Genomic DNA, 25,946 nt, shown 5'->3' on the forward strand with positions numbered 1-25,946 from the left:
CTTATGGTTTAGAAAACACATAAATGCCTGCATTTTACATAATTATTATCCTGCCCTTGATCTTAGCTAAAGGCTAAGGATTCTGTCTGGGTTTTATTTTGAGTTTCTTGACTAGTGTTTATAAAACAGTGAGTACAAATCTACACAGACCATCAGGGTCCTTGCGCATTAGGTTGAGTATGGATGCCTTCTTTGCTTCTGTTTCTGGTTTTCCAAGGGCTGTGCCAGGGATTCACTACAATCAGTTAAAACAGTGATTCTTAAATTCGGCTAACTCTTCAGAAAGTTTTATATATAATTTTAGGGAGTGTGGGTCTCTTGACACCCTCCTCCCCGCTAGTGTAGTAAGAACCCTTATAGGAGCATCTCTTTACTTGCTAGAGGGGATGGCGCTGATTCATGAATCGCTTAATAAAACCAATTAGATTAAAAAAAAAAAAAAAAGAACCCTTGTAGTTTTTTCCTGATTCTTATTTGTTAAGCCTCTTTGAAATACTGATGCCTGAGAACAGCATGACCATAGTGATGGCCCCTAGTATTTCTTTAGCATTCACCACATTGTACTCACATCATTTTCGTTAGTATGTGTATCAGCCAAGGTTCCACCGGAAAAGTAGAGCCAGTAGGAGATATATATTAAGAGATTGTTGCAAGGAATTGGCTTACATAATTGTAGGAGGCTGTCTTACATTCACATTGAGGATATACTGTATATCTTTGCAACAGATTAAGGAAATCTTTTGACCAGCTGAGTCTTTTATCAGTCTATAAAAATTGGCATAGGCCTATTCTATAAATACTGTGTCCCAGAAAAGATGGAAATGATGATGGGGATGATGATCCTATGAGCAGATGCTAAACAGTTTGGGCTTTTCTTTTGCTAGTAGCCATCTGTCTCATCGAGGCATACTTAATGTGAAGAGCATTGCTGGAAATTTCCCAGAGAAAGTTAACAGTCTTTTTTTTTTTCTTTTGAAATCTTTAATTGATATGAATAAAAATCTGCATTTGTTTATTAGCTTTGATGTGAACATCTGCTCACTATTCCCACCTCATTAAAATAAATAATGGACTCTTTTCTGCTAACCACAGAAAGTTCTAGAGGACTGTAAAGAAAATAACATAGCACACATCTAGTTATTTCTGTATATTCTGCAGACAGTAAAATTAAAAAAAATATTCTTTAATCTAAAGTTTATTTAAATGCATTTATTATTTGATGAATTGAGACATTTGTATCCTGGAAATGACATGGAAAAAAAAGTGGGAGAAAAATTGATAGGTTCAATTTTTTATGTATCATTTTGTAAATCTTTTGTCCTATGGCTGTTTAAAAAAAATCCTTGTTTTGTTAATGATACGGTCCTAGAATATGTGTGATTTGCTTTTTTAAATGTTGCCAAACTATTATTTTCTGAATCATTAGTTTATTCCAAATGCTTCCAGATTTATTTAGGACAATAACTGTCAGTAGCCTTGTTTCCCAATTATTATGATTAACTTAGGGTGTAGAAAGCTAAATCTGCTTGACATTTAAACAACAACAACAAAAATATTTGTGTCTGAGAATACCTTAAATTATGTCTGGATTTTCAAGCCCCCTATACGATCATGTGATATAACTCTTTTAAAAAAAATTTTTTTTTTTCAACGTTTATTTATTTTTGGGACAGAGAGAGACAGAGCATGAACGGGGGAGGGGCAGAGAGAGAGGGAGACACAGAATCGGAAACAGGCTCCAGGCTCTGAGCCATCAGCCCAGAGCCCGACGCGGGGCTCGAACTCACGGACCGCGAGATCGTGACCTGGCTGAAGTCGGACGCTTAACTGACTGCGCCACCCAGGCGCCCTAACTCTTTTACAGTATTATGTCCTGGTATCCGGGTTATTCATTTATTTAGTCTTTAACAAGGCACAAAGCAATACTAAGTTTGAGGACTCTCTTTTGAATGAATGAATTGGTGCTGAAGTTGCTGAGCAGGATTATCACTAACTTTACTGTCTTCATTTGGGTGATACATTTGAAAATGGATTTGTTTTATTCTCCTTAATTTGGAATGTGCTATATTTTACCATTGGCTTTTGAGTTGAGTTGATCCAGATGAGGGGCTGTTTCCACGTTCAACTAATGGATTCAGGAAACAGGAGTTTACTGTTAGATTTATAGAGTGCAAAGCAAAATTGACTTCCGTGTTTGGCCGAGCATTTATTACACAATAGAGATGGAAGGAACCCAGGAAACACATTTTAAAAAAGGCTTTCTGGCAGTAAAATGGTTTACCAAAGACTACCTCTCTGTTTCACATGAAGAGATTTCCCATCATGAGAGGAATAAAATTAATACATGGAATGTAAAGCAGCAGAGATGCGATTTGATTCAAAAAGATAATTTTGGTACTATGGGTAAAGAAAATGACTCTTCTTTTACATTTTTCTGCAAAAATCCACGTTTTGATAGCCATGAGCACATTTTGGTGCTCCAGTATGTTTGGTCTAGTAAACCCTCCTGGTTAATATCGGAATGTGCAACAATGGCCTTGGGCGATTGAAATTTCAACTAACATTTAAAAATGTTCAAAAGCTGCGACGTGTCCTGGGCACAGTTAATGGGCCAGTTCAGACTTCTAGGAATAAAACATTTTCGTGATTCAAAAAAGATCTTTGGACAGAAAACTGTCACTTGCAGTTATGATTAGATTTTCTGGAGTCTCTAAAATGGTTAGAGGTAAAGTATGTATTATGAACGGTTTTGAAGTATTGTAGTTAAAAGTCTTCTCATTTTGGAGACTTAGTTTCAAGGTTCACCATTTATTAAGGATATTCCAAGCTATGTTTACTTTTAAAAATTTGCAGTGAGAGTATCTTTAAAAATATAATTCTTTTAAGTTGGATTGCCAGTGTATGCTGTTGAAAGTAATATTTTCATGTGCTATTTTGAGAATATCAAGTTGAAAATGTAGAAAAAACCATTTATTATTTTTCAGGTATACATACGGGAAGCCAGTGAAAGGAGATGTAACACTTACATTTTTACCTTTATCCTTTTGGGGCAGGAAGAAAAATATTACGAAAAATTTTAAGGTAACTTCTGCAGAGATCTTATAACTTCAAATGGGGAAACACCATAAGTGATAATTTTTATAGAAATAAGATTTCATACTGAATTAAGAAAAAATGGAATGTAATAAAATCAAGAGTTTTCTAGCATTGGACAAATGAGAATTTACCCTTTTATAGTGATTAAAATGGAACCAGAACTATCAAATTTTTGTGACTTAGTTTGAGTTTTATTTCTAAAATTTGAATTGCTAAAGTGAAGAGTAAAATTGAATTATTTTGAACAAAACAGATAAATGGATCTGCAAACTTCTCTTTTAATGATGAAGAAATGAAGAAAGTAATGGATTTTTCAGAAGGGTTTTCTGAATACATGTATCTGTCTTCCCCTGGGCCAGTGGAAATTTTAGCCACAGTGACAGAATCACTTACAGGTTTGTAGACTTTGAAGCAAAGGTAAAGTTATTTACAAGGTGCTCTTCTCTCTTCTTCTTATAACTAGCACATTCATTTGGGGTCCTTTGTAAAGATGCTACTTAATGCTGAATGTGTCATGACTATTAATTAATGTCTCTTGCAGAATGTTTTCATAAGGAAGGGGAACTTATTTTCTATGACAGTCTATCTTTCAACCACATGTAATAGGTATTTGTAATTTTCTCCATTTCTGCTCTTTCTTTTCAACCTGAAAACTACATACACTATTCAGCTGACTAACCATCTTCTGTTTTGTTTTGTTTGTTCTTAGTCATTTAACATCTTCTGAGCTCTTGTCTGCTCATGAGCAATTTTCTCTCTCAGTAATAAAATAAGAGTTAATTACTTGGATCTTTCTGTTGCTATCAACAGCTTTCACCAAACTCCGAAAGAGCAAAAGATGACTCAGTCAAGGCCTTCATTTTTAGTGTACATGTTGTGGGTGGACAGAGCAGTAATGGCGCTCAGGAGGGGTCCATGGAGGATGTAATAGAACTGTGTAGTTCTCTTCATGGCCAAGCCAGTATGGGAATGAGGCTTCTGTGCCCTGATACCTTAGCTTCTTGGGGAAGTAGCTTAGATAGAGAAATTTGATGCATAGAAGCTGTTCGTGAAGTGTAACATTTACTTTCTAAATGGTGCAATTTCCAAAACAGGTATCTCAAGAAATGCAAGCTCTAATGTATTTTTCAAGCAACATGATTACATCATTGAGTTTTTTGATTATGCTACTGTCTTGAAGCCATCTCTGAACTTTACAGCCACTGTAAGTTGGCATGTTTATTAATGATCTAAAGCAGTAAGTTCAGTTTAATGAAATAGAATGGCAGATAATATTTTCAGTGCTTTTCAAAAAAAATTAAGCCCAAAGTAGATAAATTACTTTTCCCTTTTAGATATGTGAAATATATAGAATTGCTCCCAAATGAACTTTGTCTAAGTTTTCTAAAAAAGTAGTTTCCAACAGAAGTATTTTCCTCAAAAAAATTTTAATAAGCAATTTAAGTTAGATTTGGATTGCTACATCAAAGCTTTTATAAATTACTAGAAAGAATTAGATGTTAGTAAAAATATTTCAATTTCAGTTTGATTTTCATAATGACTAATTTTAGTTCTAGCAAAGATGTTGTATTAAAAATTATTAACAAATCTACTTATTATTATTATTATTATTATTATTTAACACTTATTAGGTGAATTTTGGCAATGTGCAAGGCAGGTTGCTGGGTGGGGCTTAACAGAATTAAGAAGAACCCAGTCCCTACCCTGGATTCACAGTTTTTGTGATGGTGACAAATAATGATTTAAGGCAGGATAATGTCAATGTCATGAATACATTTCTGTAGTGATTTAAACAATTTTTTTAATGTTTATTTTTTGAGAGAGAGAGACAGACAGACAGAGCACAAGTGGGGGAGGGGCAGAGAGAGAGGGAGACACTGAATCCGAAGTAGGCTCCAGGCTCTGAGCTGTCAGCACAGAGCCTGATGCGGGGCTTGAACTCATGAACCATAAGATCATGACCTGGCCAAAGTCAGATGCTTAACCAACTGAGCCACTCAGGTGTCCCCATTTCTGTAGTGAGTTAAAGCAGGGGCTGGCAAACTTCTTCTGCAAAGGACTAGATAGTAAATATTTTTTAGCTTTGTGGGACATATTATCTCTGTGACAGATACCTAACCCTGCCATTGTAGCATGAAAGCAGCCGTAACTACTTTGTAACCAAATGAGGGTGGCTGTGTCTAATAAAACTTTATTTACAAAAAGACTGGATTTGGCCTCCCTGCCCGCCATAGTTTGCTGATCTCTGGTTTAAAGAAAGAAGCTGTCTCTTCTTGTTGAATGGATCAAGAGAAGTTTTAGATAATTCCTGATTTCAATGATCATATAATTTAGTTTGAAAAGGTAAGAAAAAACCCCTTGAGGCTGCAAATGGTAACTTCCAAATGAATAGAGTGAAACATTGAGAGTTTGGGGAGGAAGAGTTGTCCTTGGGATAGGGATGAGGGTCATTAAAGGATGCTTTATGGAAGGGGAAGATGTAAGCTATTTGTTAAAAGATCAGTAGGATTTCATTTTATTTTTAAAATATTTTTTAAGTATTTATTTTGTTTTTGAGAGAGAGGGAGAGACAGATTGTGAGCAGGGGAAGGACAGAGAGAGAGGGAATCTGAAGCAGGCTCCCGGCTCTGAGCTGTCAGCACAGAGCCCAATGCAGGGCTCAAACTCACAAACTGTGAGATCATGACCTGAGCTGAAGTCAGATGCTTAACTGACTGAGCTACCCAGGCACCCCAAAAGATCAGTAGGATTTTATTTTTTTTTTCAACGTTTATTTATTTTTGGGACAGAGAGAGACAGAGCATGAACGGGGGAGGAGCAGAGAGAGAGGGAGACACAGAATCGGAAACAGGCTCCAGGCTCTGAGCCATCAGCCCAGAGCCTGATGCGGGGCTCGAACTCACGAACCGCGAGATCGTGACCTGGCTGAAGTCGGACGCTTAACCGACTGCGCCACCCAGGCGCCCCAGATCAGTAGGATTTTAAATGTTTGGTGTAGGGGTGGGAGATGGAGAGCGAGATGAGCTGAGACACAGGTGAGAGCCTTGCTTCTCAAGTTCAGGTGCCTTCCCCCAGATCAGTTCAATTGTAGCAGGGAGTTTGTGTCCTGGAGTGGTGAGAGTGAAAACAGGGGGTGAAGTGGGGGGAGTTGTAGAGGATCCTAAATGGCACATGCATGTTTTTGAACTTTATGCTTTAGTCAGTGAAGAGCCTAGGTGCCTTATGAATGTTGGAGGGGTATGGTGAGAGCAGTATTCCAGGGAGACCGATCAGGCTATGTGCAGGAGGATGGCTGTAGCCCAGGAGTGAGGTGGCGAGTAGCCTCAAGGGGATGGATGTGCAAGCGGAGAGGATGCAAGAGAGAAGTATAAGACTCGGTGTTTATTGGATTTGGGAGGTGGGAAGAGGGAGGGGGAAGTCCAGAGATGTTAAATCGGCAGAATTGTGGTGTTAGCAAAAATAGAAGAGGCAAGATGGTTGCTCAGTTATAGATGTGCTAAATTTGGGGTGGCAGGGATATACAAGTAGAAATTTCCTGCAAGTAGAACTTGGAGGTTTTGAGTATGAGCTCCAGAGCAAGGTGAGGAAAGCAGTAAGAGTGATGAGGTCTTTGAGAAAAAGAGAAGCACAGATAACTGGTAATTTGACCTTGACAAATTCCCCAATTTAGGGAAAGGAGGGAGGAACCCAAAAGGACACTGTGAGGATGCAAAAAGAGGGCTTTGGAACAAAGAAGGCAGTTGGAACAAAGAAGGGAATGGTCAGTAGTGTTGGATGCTATCTAGAGAGAGTGCTTCATCTGGAGGTTAGGGTACTGCCAACAGTTTTTGAGAGTTCAGTTCCATGGGAGTAGCACAGATGGGAACTAGATTCAACTGAACTTCAATTCTTTGTTTTTCTTGTTACCCGTTTTTAAACTGTTGTGTTTTGACAATTAGGTGAAGGTAACCCGTGCTGATGGCAATCGACTGACTTTTGAAGAAAGAAGAAATAATGTAGTTATAACAGTAACACAGAAAAACTCTTCCGAGTACTGGAGCAGATGGGGCAGCAGGAACCAGGAACTAGAAGCTGTCCAGATCATAAATTATACGGTCCCTCAAAATGGAATCTTTAAAATTGAATTCCCAATCCTGGATGATTCCAATGAGCTACAGTTGGAGGTGCCATCTGTTTCTCATCATTATGTTACTGCAACAACATCATTAAAATTGTAATCTCGTGGTAGGCACTCAACCTATTAGAGGTCAAAGTGCACAGGAAGTAGGAAGTAGACACATGTTTCTATTTTAAAAAATGGGGGAGTGTTAAAAGTAATTTAATAACAGTGGGTGAGGGGTAGATGAAATGCTTCCTTATAAATTCATTCTGAAGAGCACAGTAAAATATAGCAATCTGAAGGTATGATGAAGAAGCTCCCCAAATTCCAGCCTAGATTGGTTTTCAATCATTTGGAAGTGTATTTTGGCAGAAGCTGAAATGAAAAAGGAAAATGTTTTTTTAAACCTACACTCTTTCGCTGAGTTCCTTCTCAGAGTGGCTCGTCTGAGATCCCCCCACCCCCAACCATTCTTGATATCTTCTTTTCGTTACTTGGTTCTGCCACACGTTTGGCCCTTTGAGTTTCACACTATTGGTAGATCACATGGGCTGGTATGATTTCTTGCTTGTAAATGGACTGTGTGTTGTGGAGAGAAGGAAAGGAGTTCTTTCTCATTTTGTTCTCTCTTCTCACAGAGTTTCCTGATAATATGCTTTTGTTTCTGAAATAAATTAGGACTATGCTTTTTCCTCTTAGATCATGGTGATGAAGACCCTCTTCTGTGTTTTAAAGCTGGCACTTTCTTTACAGTATAAGCTATAAAATGATGAAGAGCCAATGGCTGGGGAACAGATTTTTCCTACGAGAGAAAAAAGGAAAAGTGCATTTGCCTTTCAGGAATTGTAAAACAGATAGTATTTTTTCTCAGGGTGTTACGAAGGATGAAAATTTATAGCTCCCTTTTCTTTTGTTATAGGCCTCTTTTCTTAACAGTGTGAGTAGCATGGCAGTTCATGGTATGTTTAAGTCTCCCAGTAAAGCATACATCCAGCTAAAAACAAGAGATGAAAATATAAAGGTAATGGGTGCAGTCACTTTTAATTACAATATAATTGTACTCTTTTGTCATTAATGTGTATTCATTAATTAAGATTTTTTTTTTTTTTCTAGGTGGGATCACCTTTTGAGTTGGTGGTTAGTGGCAACAAGCCACTAAGGAAGGAGTTAAGCTATATGGTAATCAATAGAGAATCTAAATTTATTATCTCTTATAGAATCATCTTAAATGAGCTACCTTATGTCTCCCTATGTGTATACGAAACTCACTAATTTTTATGTTTATTTTATTTATTTATTTATTTACTTTTAAATTTTTTTTTTCAACGTTTATTTATTTTTGGGACAGAGAGAGACAGAGCATGAACGGGGGAGGGGCAGAGAGAGAGGGAGACACAGAATCGGAAACAGGCTCCAGGCTCTGAGCCATCAGCCCAGAGCCTGATGTGGGGCTCGAACTCACGGACCGCGAGATCGTGACCTGGCTGAAGTTGGACGCTTAACCGACTGTGCCACCCAGGCGCCCCTTATGTTTATTTTTTAAAGTTTATTTCTTTATTTTGAGAGAGAGAGAAAGAGAAAGAGAGAGAGAGAGTGTGTGTGAGCAAGGGAGAGGCAGAGAGAGAGGGAGAGACAGAGAATCCCAAGCAGGCTCTGCGCCATCAGCGTGGAGCCCAACAGGGGGCTCGAACTCAAAGATCATGAGGTCATGACCAGAGCCGAAACCAAGAATCAGACACTTAACCGACTGAGCCACCCTGACGCCCCTAGACTAAACTCACTAATTTTTAAAATTCAGTCTCATACCCTTTAGCCTGCCCTTTTTATATTGCAATCAAAATCCTTTTTTCTCTTTTCACCTATATTTGCATTTCCAATTTAAGATGGGTGATTAAATCTTGCATTATGTTTAAAATTTAAGTTTCTATGAGATAATCCACATAAGTTCATCGTAGGAAATTATAAAGTATGAGAAAAACAAAAAAATAAAAATTGCTACCCGTAGCTTTGAATCTTTCTAATTCAGCTTTCCCCAGTGGCGCTCTATATTCTCTACTCAAAAATAAATTAACTGTGAAGCTACTGATGTCTCAGTCAGTTATTTCTTTATCTTATCCTTTTCTGTTTCCTGGCTTATATTCTCTCTGTTGGTCAGGGAGGTTTCCTTGCACTGAAAAATGCTTTGAAGTTGGTTTAAGTCAACAGTTTGTGTGTATGGTTAAAATTGTGTTAAATATAGCTGCAGTTGAGAGTCTCATTAGCTTTGGCATAAAATGAAACTCTTCTGCTACTCTTTTCAGGTAATATCCAGGGGACAGTTGGTGGCTGTAGGCAAGCAAAATTCAACACCCTTCTCTTTAACACCAGAAAATTCTTGGGCTCCAAAAGCCTGTATTATTGTGTATTATATTGAAGATGATGGAGAAATTATAAATGATGTTCTAAAAATTCCTGTTCAGCTTGTTTTTAAAAATAAGGTAAGATTTAAGGTAATGATGTGAGAAGAAAACTTCATACTGGTGAAGTCTGAGAAATGCAATATTTCTTTAGAAGAGTATCATTAAATAACATTGGTTAGAAATTTATACTTACTTCTAGAACTATGGTTAAATCCCTTCAGTATTATTACCACATATGGATTTTCACATGTGGAGTTCCTGGGCAGTGTGGGTCTTATTTGTAAGTTATGATTCTTGGCTTTAAGACTTGAACTCAATTTCTTGAAGTTATTTCAGGATTTCTCAAATGGCGGGGTCGATATTGTTCTGGCATTCATTTCCAGCAACAATACAGAATTTGTGTGGTGCTGATGCTGGCATGAGAGTGAAATGAAGCGCGTGTAGGGAACGAGGCCGTCAGCAGTGATATGTGGAAGCAGAGCCCAGATTTGGTTTATCCGTTTCATGGGTCTGGAATCTAACCCGGGACAGATTTACAGGACGCTTGGCTACCTTGCATGTGGAGATCTGTGTGGAGTTTGGTCTCCAAAAGCACCAGGGATTTTTGTAGCTTAAGGTGTATGGCTTGTGTGGGATGCCCCCTTGAACCCCAACTTTGAAAAGTAACCTGGCTGAAAGAGTGCGTGATGGAATTGAATCATCTAGTGCATAATAAAATGAGCCATTGTTCTGAGAGCTGCTGCCTTCTCAGGTTTTTTTAGGCAAAATAATCATTGTTTAAAAGTATTGATTTGCCAAGTACAATTCTTTGATAGCATTTCTGTTTGCTTAGTTTGTTAAACTTCTGAGAGGTTGTAGTAGTCATACATGTCTTATGTTGACAGTTGTTAATTAATTTTGGCAAAATAGAATACAGACTTCTATTTTTCACTTTATGGAAAGTTTTTTCAAAGATAATGGTATGCTCTGTTATTTTTAGAGAGCAAATTTTGACTTGTAGTGATTCCATTAATCCCGTAACAAAGATGAATTCTAAAATAGGAGTTGGACTTAAGGCATATATCTTTGAAAGTGAGACCAAGTTTTAAAAAAGTTTAGTGTAAGAGGTTGTTGGCTTTGAGGAAGCAGAGTATATAAATAGCATAATTCCAAGAAATTTCTTAGATATGAAAGATAAGAAATATAATTTCAGCTATATTTGCAAAGATATATCTTTCTCTACTTTTATTTTTAACGTTTTATTTATTTTTGAGGCAGGGAGAGACAGAGCATGAATGGGGGAGGGTTAGAGAGAGAGGGAGACACAGAATCTGAAGCAGGCTCCAGGCTCTGAGCTGTCAGCACAGAGCCCGACACGGGGCTCGAACTCATGGACCGTGAGATCATGACCTGAGCCGAAGTCGGACGCTTAACCGACTGAGCCACCCAGGCGCCCCTCTACTTTTATTTTTAGGTAATCTCTACACCCAATGTGGGGCTCAAACATATAACCCTGAGATCAAAAGTCACATGTTCTACTGACTGAGCCAGCCAAGCGCCCCTCTTTCTCTACTTTTTATATGTTTATTCCATTACTCACAAAGAAACTGCAAATTTGAAAATAGAATATATTTAAGCAAGGGAAAATTAACGAGTCTTTTGGATGTTTGGTAATGACTGAACTGGATGGGATGTGGAAAGCACAAGAGATGGAGGGTTAGAAATCATCCACTCGTAAGTGTACATGGAAGCCATAAGGTCTCTGAGGCGCAGAGTCAAGAGTGAGAAGTACAAGGCTGGAACATGTTGCTCCCCTTCATTTTGGGTATACGTGGGGAAACTTAAACTAAAAGTAAACTAGATACAGTGGTATAAAGGGTATATGTATAAAAAATTTCACTGGACAAGTTAAACAGGCAAGTCTTTATTCAAGACTGTTGCAATAGGGGAGAGAGATTGAATTCAACTTCATTAAAACAAAAGGCAGGGGGCACCTGGGTGGCTCAGTCGGTTAAGCGGCCGACTTCGGCTCAGGTCATGATCTCGTGGTCCGTGAGTTCGAGCCCCGCGTCGGGCTCTGTGCTGACAGCTCAGAGCCTGGAGCCTGTTTCAGATTCTGTGTCTCCCTCTCTCTGACCCTCCCCCATTCATGCTCTGTCTCTCTCTGTCTCAAAAATAAATAAACTTTAAAAAAAAATTAAAAAAAAAAACAAAAGGCAGGAGAGGTTATTGATTGATTGATTGATTGATTGACTGATTGAAAGCATAAGTGGGGGAGGGACAGAGAGAGAGAGAGAATCCCAAGCAGGTTCCACACTGTCAGCGTGGAGCCCAATGCAGAGCTCAAACCCACGAATTGTGAGATCATGACCTGAAGTCATACACTTAAATGACTGAGCCACCCAGTTGCTCCAAAGGCAGGAGAGTTTTAAGCAGTGAATGAGCTTGTGGAAAAGTACTGGAGGACACTGAGAAGAGATTGGTAATGTGATTAGGCCATCTGTGTTTGCTAACTGTCAATGTATAAGTTAGGGTCCTATCCTCCCACAGAGCCTTGGGAGATCAATCAGTGATTCTTTTTTGGTGATTACATTTCAAAGGCTTGGCTCCCAGGTCCTTGGGAAAGACATTCCTGGGTTGTAAAAGTGGCAAGAGGCTGGGAGAAGCCTTACATTTCAAAGGGACAGAGAAAGAATTTACAATTCCAACTTTTCTAAAGTAAATGCTGTAAGTAAAGGGAGAATCAGGGGCTTATGGTCAGGAAGAAGCCTGTTCAGTCAAGTCGAGGGGAACAGTAAGGCAGTTTTGGTCAGGTAGTACAGTCACTGCAGCAGTAGAATGTTGAAACAGAGCTAGACAAGATGAGCCTTCTTAGTATGAAGGGGCCTCATGACAAAGCCATTCAGTTTTGCTGTGATGAGATGATTGAGGCTCATTAAGAAGTATGAGTTAGGGCCATCTTTGATGAATGTAATGAACAGAGGAAGTTCAGGCAGCCATGGGGACACAGAGCATTGGGCCTAACTAGTGTTTGGTCTGATCACCTCTTTAGTTGGAAAGACATCTCCTTGTCCCCAACCCAAGTAGTTCTGTGAGTCCCCAAGGGGCCTCTCCCTGGGCTCACTTCTAAGTTCAGGTTACCAGCACGTGGGCATCTCCAGTTTCTTTGCTCTTTCCTGTTCCTCCTCCAGGTGTGCCAGGCACTGCTGTCTTCTTTTTAGCATTGGCTGGGGGATGAGGGGTGTGGGAGAAAGGGAAGAGGAAAGTTAGAGAAGTGAAGGAAAATTCAGATTTATGCCACTGTGGGAAGTTCTATTACTTGCAAATACTGTGAGTAAAGTTTTTTTTTTTTTTTTTTAAATTCTTTCCCCCAGAGAAGGCTTATGTATGGTTTTAGAATGATCCCTGAGTCAAGGCAAATGGAGAATCTCTGCTAGATTTTGAGTCCTTTGAACTGCTGTTGGTGAGACATGTAAGTAATGCTTTAAAAAAGTCACATAAATCAATCCTGTTTTCTCCCTTTCTTAGATAAAGCTGTTTTGGAGTAAAACTCATGCTGCACCATCTGAGAAAGTCTCTCTTAGGATCTCTGTGACACAGCCAGACTCGATAGTTGGGGTTGTGGCTGTTGACAAAAGCGTGAATCTGATGAATGCCTCTAATGATATTACAATGGAAAATGTGAGTATAGCTATTTTTTCATTATAAAAATACATGCTAGGGGCGCCTGGGTGGCGCAGTCGGCTAAGCGTCCGACTTCAGCCAGGTCACGATCTCGCGGTCCGTGAGTTCGAGCCCCGCGTCAGGCTCTGGGCTGATGGCTCAGAGCCTGGAGCCTGTTTCCGATTCTGTGTCTCCCTCTCTCTCTGCCCCTTCCCCGTTCATGCTCTGTCTCTTTCTGTCCCAAAAATAAATAAACGTTGAAAAAAAAATTTTAAAAATACATGCTAAAAGAGCAAAAAAGAAACTTTATTGCATTACTTCAAATATCTAAGGGAAATTTTATTGGTTCCTCTTCAAGTGTCAGTCAGTAATGAGTAAAGCTTCCAAATAAAAAGGATTTGCATTCTGGTTGTTGTGTTGGGAAGAGGCTTATGTGGTGCAGTGTCTTTGCTGTCTTACATGAGAGATGCCATCTAGAGTTTTCCCTCATTTTCATACTGTATTTGAATTCAAGACTCTCAAGAAAGTACTAGGAAATTGACTTGTATAATTCTGGATGACCCTGGAGAAGAGAGCTTTCGATAATTTTGAAGTACTTTCTATTTTGGTTATACATAATGGTTATATATAATTACAGCCTTATTGAATTTACTATTTGTGGTATATTGAAGGAGTGAAATCCTGTTAATTTGCAGAACACTTATAAACCAAGAAATATGTAAACCTCTAGTTACATTAGTTACATAAACTAATCCTTTATTCATTAATCAATTTTGCTTTGTAAGTTCATTGTTGTTCATTTTTATATGTAAGTTCTTGATGTATTCTTGTATATATCCTTGATATACCCTAGCCATTGCTAGTTGAGATCTAGATTGTATAACCTATGTCAATTAATTGATTAAGTATAGTAATTAACAACACATGGGAAAAAAAGATATAAATGTTTAGGCTCATTTGGTCATCTTGAGAAAAATTATATATTTTTTCAGCCTATAAAGGTAATTTTTCTCAATCCCTTTATTTTTTAAATTATTTATGTATTTATTTATTTTGACTTGTTTTATTTTTTATTTTTTTAAATTTACATCCAAATTAGTTAACATATAATGCAACAATGATTTCAGGAGCAGATTCCTTACTGCCCCTTACCCATTTAGCCCATCCCCCCTCCCTCCAGTAACCCTCAGTTTGTTCTCCATATTTATGAGTCTCTTCTGTTTTGTCCCCTCCCTGTTTTTATATTATTTTTGTTTCCCTTCCCTTATGTTCATCCGTTTTGTCTCTTAAAGTCCTCATATGAGTGAAGTCATATGATTTTTGTCTTTCTCTGACTGACTAATTTCACTTAGCATAATACCCTCCAGTTCCATCAATGTAGTTGCAAATGGCAAGATTTCATTCTTTTTGATTGCCGAGTAATACTCCATTGTGTATATATATATATATATATATATATAGCACATCTTCTTTATCCATTCATCCATCAATGGACATTTGGGCTCTTTCCATACTTTGGCTGTTTTTGATAGTGCTGCTATAAACATGGGGGGTGCATGTGTCCCTTCGAAACAGCACACCTGTATCCCTTGGATAAATGCCTAGTAGTGTAATTGCTGGGTCATAGGGTACTTCTATTTTTAGTTTTTTGAGGAACCTCCATATTGTTTTCCAGAGTGGCTGCACCAGCTTGCATTCCTATCAATCCCTTTTAAAAAAGATTCATTTAAAACAAATTGGTCATTTTTTTCTCTTGATATTAAAAAACTCATGTTATTCTAAAAAGTCTATAGCATTTTGGATTTGATTTAACTGAATTTAGTAATATCTCTCATTTTTTAGCTTTCTAAATATCTTAAGTATATTATTTCATTTTTGTTTCCCTGTGTATGTACATACACACACACACACACACACACACACACACACACACACACACCTATCTAGTGCTTGTGCTCTGTTTCTGTCTTTGTTTCTTTGTCTATCTTTTAATATGTTTACATAAAATTTTGTCATATATAAGATTGCTATCCCATGGGGCGCCTTGGTGGCTCAGTCATTTAAGCATCCAACTTCGGCTCAGGTCATAATCTCACAGTTCAAGAGTTCGAGACCCACATCAGGCTCCCTGCTGACAGCTTGGAGCCTGGAGCCTGCTTTGGATTCTGTGTCTCCTTCTCTCTCTGCTTGCACTCTGTCTCTCTCTCTCCCTCTCTCTAAAAAAATAAACATTAAAAAAACAAAAGATTGTTATCCCAGCTTTCTTTTGGTTCAACCTTGCTGGCATATTTTTCTACCTTTTTATTTTCAAGCTTTTATAAGTTTTCCTTTAAGTTTATCTTGTAGGTAGCATGTTATTATATTATATTTTGTTTTTGTTTTTAATGTCTGGTAGTCCATATCTTTTAATAAGCTTATTTAACACATTTACAAGTATGGTAATTCTTGTCTTAATTAGGAATTATTTCTACTTTATTTCATATTTTTATTTTATTTTTAAAAAAAAAATTTTTTTTTTCAACGTTTATTTATTTTTGGGACAGAGAGAGACAGAGCATGAACGGGGGAGGGGCAGAGAGAGAGGGAGACACAGAATCGGAAACAGGCTCCAGGCTCTGAGCCATCAGCCCAGAGCCTGACGTGGGGCTCGAACTCACGGACCGCGAGATCGTGACCTGGCTGAAGTCGGACGCTTAACCGACTGCGCCACCCAGGCGCCCCATCATATTTTTAAATGCAATTACTTTTCTTCCCTCTTTTTATTTTTATTTTTTCCAGGGGTTAGATCAAATTTTGTTCTTCTGGTTTGTAAGTTATACATTCTGTTTTTGTTCCTATGACAGATGCCCTTAACTCATGAACCATACTACTATTTATTCTTGCTGATTTCTTAAGACTATCAAAATTCCATCTTCACCAGACAAGACGAGCATTTTTTCGCATGCTCTCATTTTATTTTATTTTTTTAATTTTTTTAAATGTTTATTTATTTTTGAGAGAGAAAGAGAGAGAGACAGACAGACAGACAGAGGTGTGAGTGGGGGAGGGGCAGAGAGAGGGAGACACTGAATCCAAAGCAGACTCCAGGCTCTGAGGTGTCAGCACAGAGCCTCATGTGGGGCTCGAATTGGGAATGGTGAGATCATGAGCTGAGCTGAAGTCGGATGCCTAACCAACTGAGCCACTCAGGTGCCCCAGTATGCTCTCATTTTCTTGCACATCCCTTTTGTCTTTCACTTGTTACCACCTTCTTCTCCAATCCTGCCCAGACCATGTTGTGATTGTACAGGATTGTAATTCAGTGTCATTATTGATTGCCCTTGCAGTCTATGCTCTTCCTTCATTTTTTAATTCTGGAAATTTACATCTGTTATTTCTTCATTTATTTCTTCATTCTCCATTTCTCTTCTTCTGAGACTCTTGTTATTCAGTGATTGGCACGTCTATTTCCATTCTCCATATCTCTTAGCTTTTTGTTTTATGTTCACTATCTTTTTGACTTTCCTTTTTTCCTTTGAGAGAGCTCCACAGTTGACTCTGCTCCCTGATCATCTATCAGTTGTATCTATCCTCCTTTGATTTCTTATATTGGGTTATTTATGTCAGCTATTATATTTTTAATGTATATTATTTTCATTGGGTTCTTATCTTTCATTCTTGTTTTATATTGCTAATATTTTCCTTTATCTCCTTATGTCTATCTGCCATGTTTATTTTAAAATCTTGAACTGGCCTTTTCAATATTTCACATCAAATGTTACGTGTTGTCCATTTGGATGTCTTTTATGGAAGTCATACTCTTTGGATGTAGTTGATTTGGCAGCTGTTCTGATATTGTCCATTGGGGAAGGATGAACACCCCATTCCAATCTGTGTAAGTCTTGTGAGTTTAAAGAGGGGGAGGGGTCAAGCTTCAGAGACTAGAGAACTACTCTTGATCTTCCCTGTGTGCTGCTGGCTTTTATTCAATGTTTCACTTTTAAGCTCTTAGGGAAAAGCATCACCAAGAAAAGGCAGTTTTTTGGGGTCATGATCCACCAGCTTTTAGGGTTTGGAGTGTAGAGGAAGAGTGAGTGCTTGTGGCCATGGATCTGTCCACGTGTTTTCCTCAGTTTCTCCACCAGAAAGCAGAGGTGCTGACCTGGTATTATCTTCCTGACCCTTACACAGGCAGTGTAGGCTGCTGGTGCAGCTGCTGATTTTGGCAGTGAAAATGCAAGGAATGATTGTCCCAAGGCTGCTTCCTGGAAAGAAGCAAGAGCAGAATTAAAAAATCTTTTCTCCAGACAGCCTCTAGCAGCTTTCTGCCACCCACTTCCTCCCAACACACCAGTTAAAGTTATCTTTTACTCTTCTCAGGCTTTTCTCATACCACTCATCCAAGTTTCCTACTTGCTTTTCTTGTTTCTTCAGAGTTGGCTCTGGAGAAGGGCATCAGGAGCCTGTGGTAATAGACCATTTTGGTTTCTTTTGTTCTTGTTAAATTTATACATGGTGCTGAGAGACTCTTGAACACTTTGGGAAAATTTAAGTGTGCTAGATATTCCAGAAATGATTTTCAGACATCAGCCTTTGCTCCAGCCTTGGCAATGCCTTTTTGTTGAGCCAGTGAGAAAACGAGGATTTCTTTTTGAGATAGATGTTTCTTCTTGATAATTCCATTGATTCATGCCTGAGTGTCAGGGGAAGGTGAACTTGCATGCATTTGTGTCCTATAGCAGAGTTTGAGTCTTGGGACTAAAATCTTTTCTCTCCATTATGTCTGGCTCTGGCTCCATTGTCTATAGTTGGACTATATACTGGTTGTATTTGCCAGCTTGTTGAGATATTATGAAATTTTCTGTTTTCTCCTTCTGTTGTTTTCTTCTCAGTGCCTGTTCTAGCACCGTGTTTGCTTACCATGGATGTAGTTGCGGTTGTTGTTAGTGTGGCAAAAAAAGTGGATGCAGGTGTTTGATTTTAATTTTTTTTTAACGTTTATTCATTTTTGAGAGACAGAGAGAGGCAGAGTGTGAATAGGGAAGGGACAGACAGAGAGGGATATACAGAATCCGAAGCAGGCTCCAGGCTCTGAGCTGTCAGTACAGAGCCTGATGCAGGGCTTGAACCCACAAACCTCGAGATCATGACCTGAGCTGAAATCAGTCACCTAACCGACTGAGCCACCCAGGTGCTCCAGGTGTTTGATTTTAAATGTTTTTTTTTTTTAATTTTTTTAAAAAAGTTTTATTTATTTATTTTAAGAGAGACAGAGACAGCGTGAGTGGGGAAGGGACAGAGAAAGAGGGGGAGAGAGAATCCCAGGCAGGCTCTGTACGGCCTGTGCAGAGCCTGATGCGGGGCTCGAACTTACGAAACCACGAGATCATGACCTGAGACGAAATCAAGATTCAGACAGTCACCTGAGCCACTGAGGGGCTCCAAACATGGTTGTTTTTTAAACTTGCACTTAGACTCTTTCATGATTTGTATTCCTGCCTTTGTCTTAATTTGTCTAGTTAATGCTAATGTAAATAAGAGAGATAGGTTGAAATAGTTACCAAACTGTATAATATCTTAACTTTTTTTATTGTGGTGAAATGTATGTAACATAAAATTTGCCATTTTAACCATTTTTGAAAGACAGTTCAGTGGCATTAATTACTTTCATGTTGTACAATGATCATCACTGTCTGTTTCTAAAACTTTTTTGTTACCCCAGAGAGACTCTGTAGCCATTAAGTGATAATTCTCCCATTTCCCCCTATTCCCAGCCCCAGCCACCTCTAATCTACTTGTCTTTATGAACTTGCCTAGTCTAGACATTTCATATAAGAGGAATCATATAAAATTTTTTCCTTCTGTGTCTGCCTTATTTCACTTAGCTTAATGTTTTCAAGGTTCATCCATGTTGTAGCATGTATCTGAACTTCATTTCTTCTTATGGCTAAATAATATTCTATTTGATGTATATACCACATTTTGCTTATCCATTCTTCTGTTGATGGACGTTTAAGTTGTTTCTATCTTTTGGTTACTGTGACTGATGCCACAATGAACATTGGCCATACATGTATATCTGAGTGCCTGTTCTTTTCAGCATATACATTGGGATGGAATTGCTAGGTCATATTCTAATCTGGGTTTATCTCTTGGGAGCTGCCAACTTTACTCAGTCTTTTAGCCTATTTTACTCTCTCTTCCTAGGAGTGAGTGCTGCTCTTAAAAAAATAACATTGCTAATGTGATTATGTAAATATCTCAATATTGAAAAAACTATCTCATTGATGTTATAATTTGCAGTGCTTTATCAATGAGGTTGAATATTTTTTGTTTGTTAATAATTTACATTTCTTTTTTGTAAACTATCTCTTTTTGTTATTTAAGAAAATGTAGTTAAGTGACATTTGCAGAACTTATATTAACCATCAAATTTAACCCATTTATTTCTGCCAGAAGTATGGGTTGTTTTCAATGCTGACCCCTGTGTGTTGGTTTAGGAATTGACATTTAAATTCCTCCTGAGCAAACCTCAAGCCCACATTTCTTAGGAACTCTGGATTAGTGAACAGAGTGAAAATAAGTTAAAAGAATCAATGTAATTTTAGCTGATTGAATCATGAATAAGGCATTCAAATATTTGTTATTGTTCCATTTGTGTCACTTTCAAATTAGATAAGCATGTGGGCTGTGTGTTATCTAAGTAACATACAAGAAATATTACAGAGGGCAGAACAGTATGATACAAATCAATTCATTCCACATATTTTATCTTCTCCTTAGGTGGTCCATGAGTTGGAGCTCTATAACACAGGGTATTATTTAGGCATGTTCATGAATTCTTTTGCAGTTTTTCAGGTATGTTTAGCTTATTATATAATTTGGAAAGATATTAATATCTTTTATATTGCAAACACCTTCAGAATTAATTATCTGATTAACCTTTTATTAAATGTGTTGTTGAAGTATAGTGTTATATAAATATAATTTGAAATGGAAAGATAATCATCCTTCCAATTTTAAAAGCAAATGGAAAATGTGTGTGTGTGTGTGTGTGTGTGTGTGTGTGTGTGTGTGTGTGTATCTGTATCTGTGTATGAGAGGGAGAGAGAGAATGCTCATGTATGTACCTAAATTCTCAAAAATGAGATAGAGTCAAAAAAACACAAAACTTTCATGTCTGCATAAAAACAAATGAACAAGAGTGAATTAAGAGTATAGAAGATGGCTGTGACATTTTACAAAGCATTTAAACTTTTATTTAAAAAAATTTTAAAATTATTCTTTTTAGGAATGTGGCCTCTGGGTATTGACAGATGCAAACCTTATGAAGGATTACATTGATGGTGTTTGTAAGTAGAACCTAGCAATGTGCTTTCAAAGTATTTCAGTCTTTCATCTCAGGTATTTAAAATTACTTATAAGTATGGATGCTTTCTGGTTTAATGGATATGGATATTGTGATTTCATTTTCTGTTCTCTTTTCCTAAAGTCTTTGGAGTTTAATGTACATTTGAGCCATGACATGGAATATTTGTCTGGGCTTCTGTCTAGATTTCCATTTGCTCCCTTGTAGTTGTTTGAAATGGTTATTTTTTGGGGCATATTGGAAGATCCTATGCTTCCAATTTGTATTGCAAACTGTGCTGTTATTTTGGAATTAGGTAAAAGGAACAACATAGTTTTGAAACATTTTTGTTCTCTGGCATTTTGATGTTCACCTAGCATATAGCCCAGATGCCATAAGTATGCTGGTATATGCAGTGTGCACACACACACACACACACACGCATGTTCACCTAGAATATAACCCAGATGCCATAAGTATGCTGGTACATGCAGTGAGCATGCGTGAGTGCATGCACCTGCACACGTGCATGTCTCATCAGTCTGAGTTCTTCCTGAGCAGGGTCACATCTATACATTCTAGTTCCCTGTGTTGCTAAATAGAGTTGCTACCCAACTAATAATAAGAGTGCTTAGGAAGAAGTGAAATGTTTTGACTGAAGGAAGTGTGGAAATGAGAATGGTTAACTCCAGGAGTTGTTCTCTTTTCCTTTAGGTAACATTATGCTAATATCATCTTGTAAGGCTGTCACAATTTGTATCCCCGGATTCCCTATTCCTGTCAGGTCTTCTCAGTTACTCCACACTAAGCCCCAGGTTCTCCAGCTTTGGGCTGATTTTTGACACTACAGGATACCCGAGCCTCTGTCCTGAAGCAAAAAGATCATTTTATAGTATTAAAAATTTTATGAAGTCATTATGATTTCTATGCATTAAAGATAATATGGTATGGTTAGCTTTCTTCATGTAACAATCCATCCTAGACACCTTCTAAGCAATCTTTTTCCATTCTCTCTTTGTTGGTATCTGCTCTTACCCATCTTTTTTCATCCTTACTTATCAAATCCTGATTTCCACTGTAATACTCATTCTGTTGTTAGTAATACTTATTGTATCCTTTACATTTCCTAAGAACTTTCTTCTACCTTTTCTTCCCCACTGTTTAACAGAAGAAATTTGATCCTCCTACTAGCATACTGTGTCCCTAGAAACCTTCTTAAGTGACTGGCATTCGTTTTTCTGCTTCTCTTCCGGATCAGGGTTCCTAAGTACATAATGTATCTTGCAGTCAGCACTATGGCATCAGTAGTTACTCAAGGTCACATTATCACTGGAACACTGCTTTACTTTTAACATTTCAAATGCCTATCCTTCTACCTTGGATATTCACTCACTCCCTTAAATCTATTGAATGCCTTCTTTGTCCTTACTAGAGGCCAAATATCTTCCTTGGTCTTGACTTCTGGTTATTCTGGGTTATTGGCTCCTTCTGCTTTCACTTTCCTCCAGTACTTGGCCTGGACCACCATGATTATTCAGTTTGGTAGCATTCTTCCCTACTCCCTTGTCCTTCCCTGACATCTTCTTCATTAACCCAAACTCTGGAACATCTTGACTGTTTATCTTACCCCTCTGTTTCTGCATCCCACAAATACCTTAAATTCAGTATGTCACAAGCCAAGTTTATGATCTTCTCTTCCTTTACAGCCTTGCTTTTCCTTAATATAATTTTATTGATATGTGATTCCTTGAATTGATATAATTTCAGACCTATGTTAATGAAATCATCATTTACCTAGATGCCTAAATCAGAAACCCACAACACATCCTTAGTTCCTTCCTCTCTGTCAGATGTGGAATAACATGGTAGTTAAGAAAAGGATTGCCATCAAATACTTCTGCCTTTAAGTTCTGGTGTTTTGACACTGAGAAAGTCAATTAACCTTTCTAAACTTCAAATCTCCAATTGAAATATAGTGCTAATAATATTATTGGTATTACAGGGGTATTATGATGTTAAATTCAAAAACATTTAAATTGTATGACACATGTTTAGCACTTATAAGTCTGCAATTACCTACTATTTTATTCCTCAGATCCAGTTCGTTCATTCATTATTTAATGGATAGTGATGATATTAATTGCATGCCTAGTATGTACGAGGCAATGAGATTTCAACTTGGTCTAGTGGGGCAAAACAATATATAGAAGAGTGTGCTGAGGACTGGGGTGGGGGGAGTCAGCATGCCATGGGCATACACAGAAGTCATCCACCCAAGAGGCAGGGCAGAATCATCTCTTGAGACTATTCTTCCTCTCCTCTCCTTGCTTCAGGCCCTTGTCAGTGTCTCGTTGACTATTGTAATAACTTCCTAACTTACCTGCTTTGCCCACCTTTTATTTCCTCCAGCTCTAAACCATTGTTCACACTGATGCCAGAGTTATCATTATAAAACATGAGCTGTGGGCTGGATCATGTTTCTAATTTATTCTAAAACCTTCAATAGGTCAAGATTGCTTAAAGGATCAATCTAAGTTTCAGCATGGGAGATTGGATATTTAATGTCTGGATTTAGCCATTCTTTCTCTTCTCATTTTACGCCCCTCTTACCTAATACTCACTGTCATATTCGGGACATGCCTTTGTACTTAGCTTACCTGCCCTGTGTCCCTTTCCCATGTGGGGTACTCTTTAACTGGAGACTTAAAGAAAACAGAATAAAAAAACCCCCAAACCCCTGCAAAATGAAATTTTTTCCCCTAGCCACACTATTTTCATCATTCAGATTTTGGATAAAATCAGCCATTATTGTGCACAATAGGCATTTTTTATATGTCTGTGTCACTCTTTTAAATTTTTTTTTTCAATGTTTATTTATTTTTGGGACAGAGAGAGACAGAGCATGAACGGGGGAGGGGCAGAGAGAGAGGGAGACACAGAATTGGAAACAGGCTCCAGGCTCTGAGCCATCAGCCCAGAGCCCGACGCGGGGCTCGAACTCACGGACCGCGAGATCGTGACCTGGCTGAAGTCGGACGCTTAACCCACTGCACCACCCAGGCGCCCCTGTCTGTGTCACTCTTAACATGTTTACTACAGTTTTCTATTTGTCTCCTCCAATAGACTGTGAGTGAAGAAGCTCCCTGCATTCATCTTTGTATCCCTGGTACTGACTGTAGTCTGTTTTTTTTTTACATTTTATTTTGAAATAATTATAGACTTATAGAAAAGTTGAAAAAATAGAAGTAGGTAACCCAGAGTTTGTATGGCAACATGGCTGTTTTTAAGTTAGTAAACAGGATGATTGTGGCATCTTATGGCTGGGATAGCCATTGGTAACTGGCACTAGGGAGCTAAAAAGAATAGAAAAATTGAAGGTAACTTTAAAAATGTGATTTAACTTATTTTTTAGCAACTGCACTGTAAGTAGTTTTTTAGGTGTTGGCCATATGGGCAGGAAACTTTTTTTTTTTTTAAGTTTTGGCACTGCCGTAACTGGCCACAGGGCCTTGGGTAAGTCACTTGACTTCTGTGGGTCTCAGGTGTCTCATCTGTAAAATGAGAAGGTTGGATAAGATGAGCTCTAAAGTCCCATTCAGCTGAGAGGTGCTGCAATTCCATGGACTGAGTTTATAATCATTCTCTACAGGGACTTTTTTCCTAACAGTTGCCAATGTTGATTTTTAGATGACAGCGTAGAACTTGCCGAGAGGTTTGTGGAGGAAAATGAAGGATACTTGGTAGATTTCCATGACTTCTCTTCGGTTAGCGACCCACGTGTCAGAAAGCATTTTCCAGAGACTTGGATTTGGCTAGACACCAACATGGGGTAAAGATTTATCATGTTCTTTGCTTATATATATTTTGTTTAGTGTTATTTTTAAACAAGTTTTGTGTTCTTTCTAATGTTTAAGTGCAAACATATTGTGGTTAAAGCTAAATAGACCAAGAGGTTTTTTATCTTAGAATGATATTTAGTGTATTTAAATGTAGTATATAATAAAGCCACATGCAAATTGGGCAGTGAGAGTATCATTAAGGAGAAGATAGACCTTCTTCTAACGAAGGGTGTTTTGAACTTCCTTGAAGTCTCATGGTTCTTGTTTGAGAAAATTGCTGAGAGTACACTTGTTACCTTGGGGTGAAAGTACTGATGATTACTCTCTCTGCCTTGTAGCTCCTTGTAAAACATCCCCGTAAGCCACAGGGAGAAGCAGCACAGGTGGTGGAGGGACTCAGCTTAGTTGACAAACCCTGTGCTATCTGGTCTGATGACTGAGCAGATGAATCATGAAATATGCATATATTTTATAGTCAGCCATGTATGGAAACTTGAAATAAGACACAAGTCAAAGCTCAAAACACACACACACAAATACATGACCAGGATACGGAGGGAAACTTTCATGTAAATTGACAGAAATAAATCAAGTTAAATTTGAAAATATGTATTTATTATCTGTACATTTATGAAAATCATGGTCATTCTGAAAGTGTAAACATTGTTGAAAGCTTTTAATGGAATACGAGTCAGGATGCAGTGTTATGGCCTTATTAAATGACCTGGTCCTTGAGAATTTGGGATCTGCTGTTTCATGCTCACTCAAAAAAATTTAGATAGGCAAACAATTTGTAAAACTAAAACTCTTCCAAAAATGGTTTAGGTTATGTTGACTTTTTTGGAAATGTGTCAGTTCTCGGGGTTGTGATTTTTATTTTTATCTTGACTTTAGTTCCAAGATTTACCAAGACTTTGAAGTTACCGTGCCTGATTCTATCACTTCTTGGGTGGCTACCGCATTTGTGATCTCTGAGGACTTAGGTCTTGGACTAACCAGGACTCCAGTGGAGGTAGTATATGAAAGAGCTGCTTATAAATGTTAAAGTACCCAAAGCAAAAAAAGTGTCCACTCTTCAATGGATTTTCAAAAAACAATTGCTTATGATGTTGCTCAGTGTTTAGAGCTTCCTTGGCTTTTCCTTTTTGTTTTTTATTAGTTGTTTACTTTAGAATGTGAGCTGTACTGAACTCCTAAATGTGTTCCATCCATGTTAAGATTTGGATAAAAAGTTTATTATTGACTGAATCCAACCATTTCCAAAGTCCAGAAGACAGAGGGTTTCTGTGTGTCCCTCTGATAAGGATGAGCAGAACTTCTCAAGATGTCCCCTAGAAGACATGCCTTCACATTTCTAGTCAGATTGCAGCATATGTGACTTCCTAACCCAGTGGCTGGCGAGAGGAATATACATGTTTGGTCTTAGACCAGTAGTTCTCACCTCTGTCATACCTGAAGCCCCTTTTTATAACAGATATTTTGTTTTCCCCTTTACCATCTACAATGCAAGTCATAGAAAATGTAGTATACTTACATACTCAATT

At 38.0% G+C, this 25,946-nt stretch overlaps 1 protein-coding gene across 1 annotated transcript in view; it reads left to right on the forward strand.

Annotated features, from left to right (window-relative positions):
- Positions 1–25,946, forward strand: part of CD109 (CD109 molecule) — a 148,098-nt gene that overhangs the window by 76,748 nt on the left and 45,404 nt on the right. Inside the window, exons 8-19 of the mRNA XM_040474606.1 lie at positions 2,985–3,081; positions 3,350–3,491; positions 4,191–4,300; positions 7,035–7,259; positions 8,115–8,216; positions 8,309–8,374; positions 9,496–9,672; positions 13,102–13,254; positions 19,999–20,073; positions 20,507–20,567; positions 24,251–24,392; positions 25,297–25,414. Coding sequence (XP_040330540.1) covers positions 2,985–3,081; positions 3,350–3,491; positions 4,191–4,300; positions 7,035–7,259; positions 8,115–8,216; positions 8,309–8,374; positions 9,496–9,672; positions 13,102–13,254; positions 19,999–20,073; positions 20,507–20,567; positions 24,251–24,392; positions 25,297–25,414 — 1,468 coding nt within the window. The remainder of the gene's footprint in view (positions 1–2,984; positions 3,082–3,349; positions 3,492–4,190; positions 4,301–7,034; positions 7,260–8,114; positions 8,217–8,308; positions 8,375–9,495; positions 9,673–13,101; positions 13,255–19,998; positions 20,074–20,506; positions 20,568–24,250; positions 24,393–25,296; positions 25,415–25,946) is intronic.

This window comes from Herpailurus yagouaroundi, unplaced genomic scaffold (genome assembly GCF_014898765.1).
Source record: "Herpailurus yagouaroundi ecotype Mexico unplaced genomic scaffold, PumYag 139, whole genome shotgun sequence".
Lineage (NCBI taxonomy): Eukaryota > Metazoa > Chordata > Mammalia > Carnivora > Felidae > Herpailurus > Herpailurus yagouaroundi.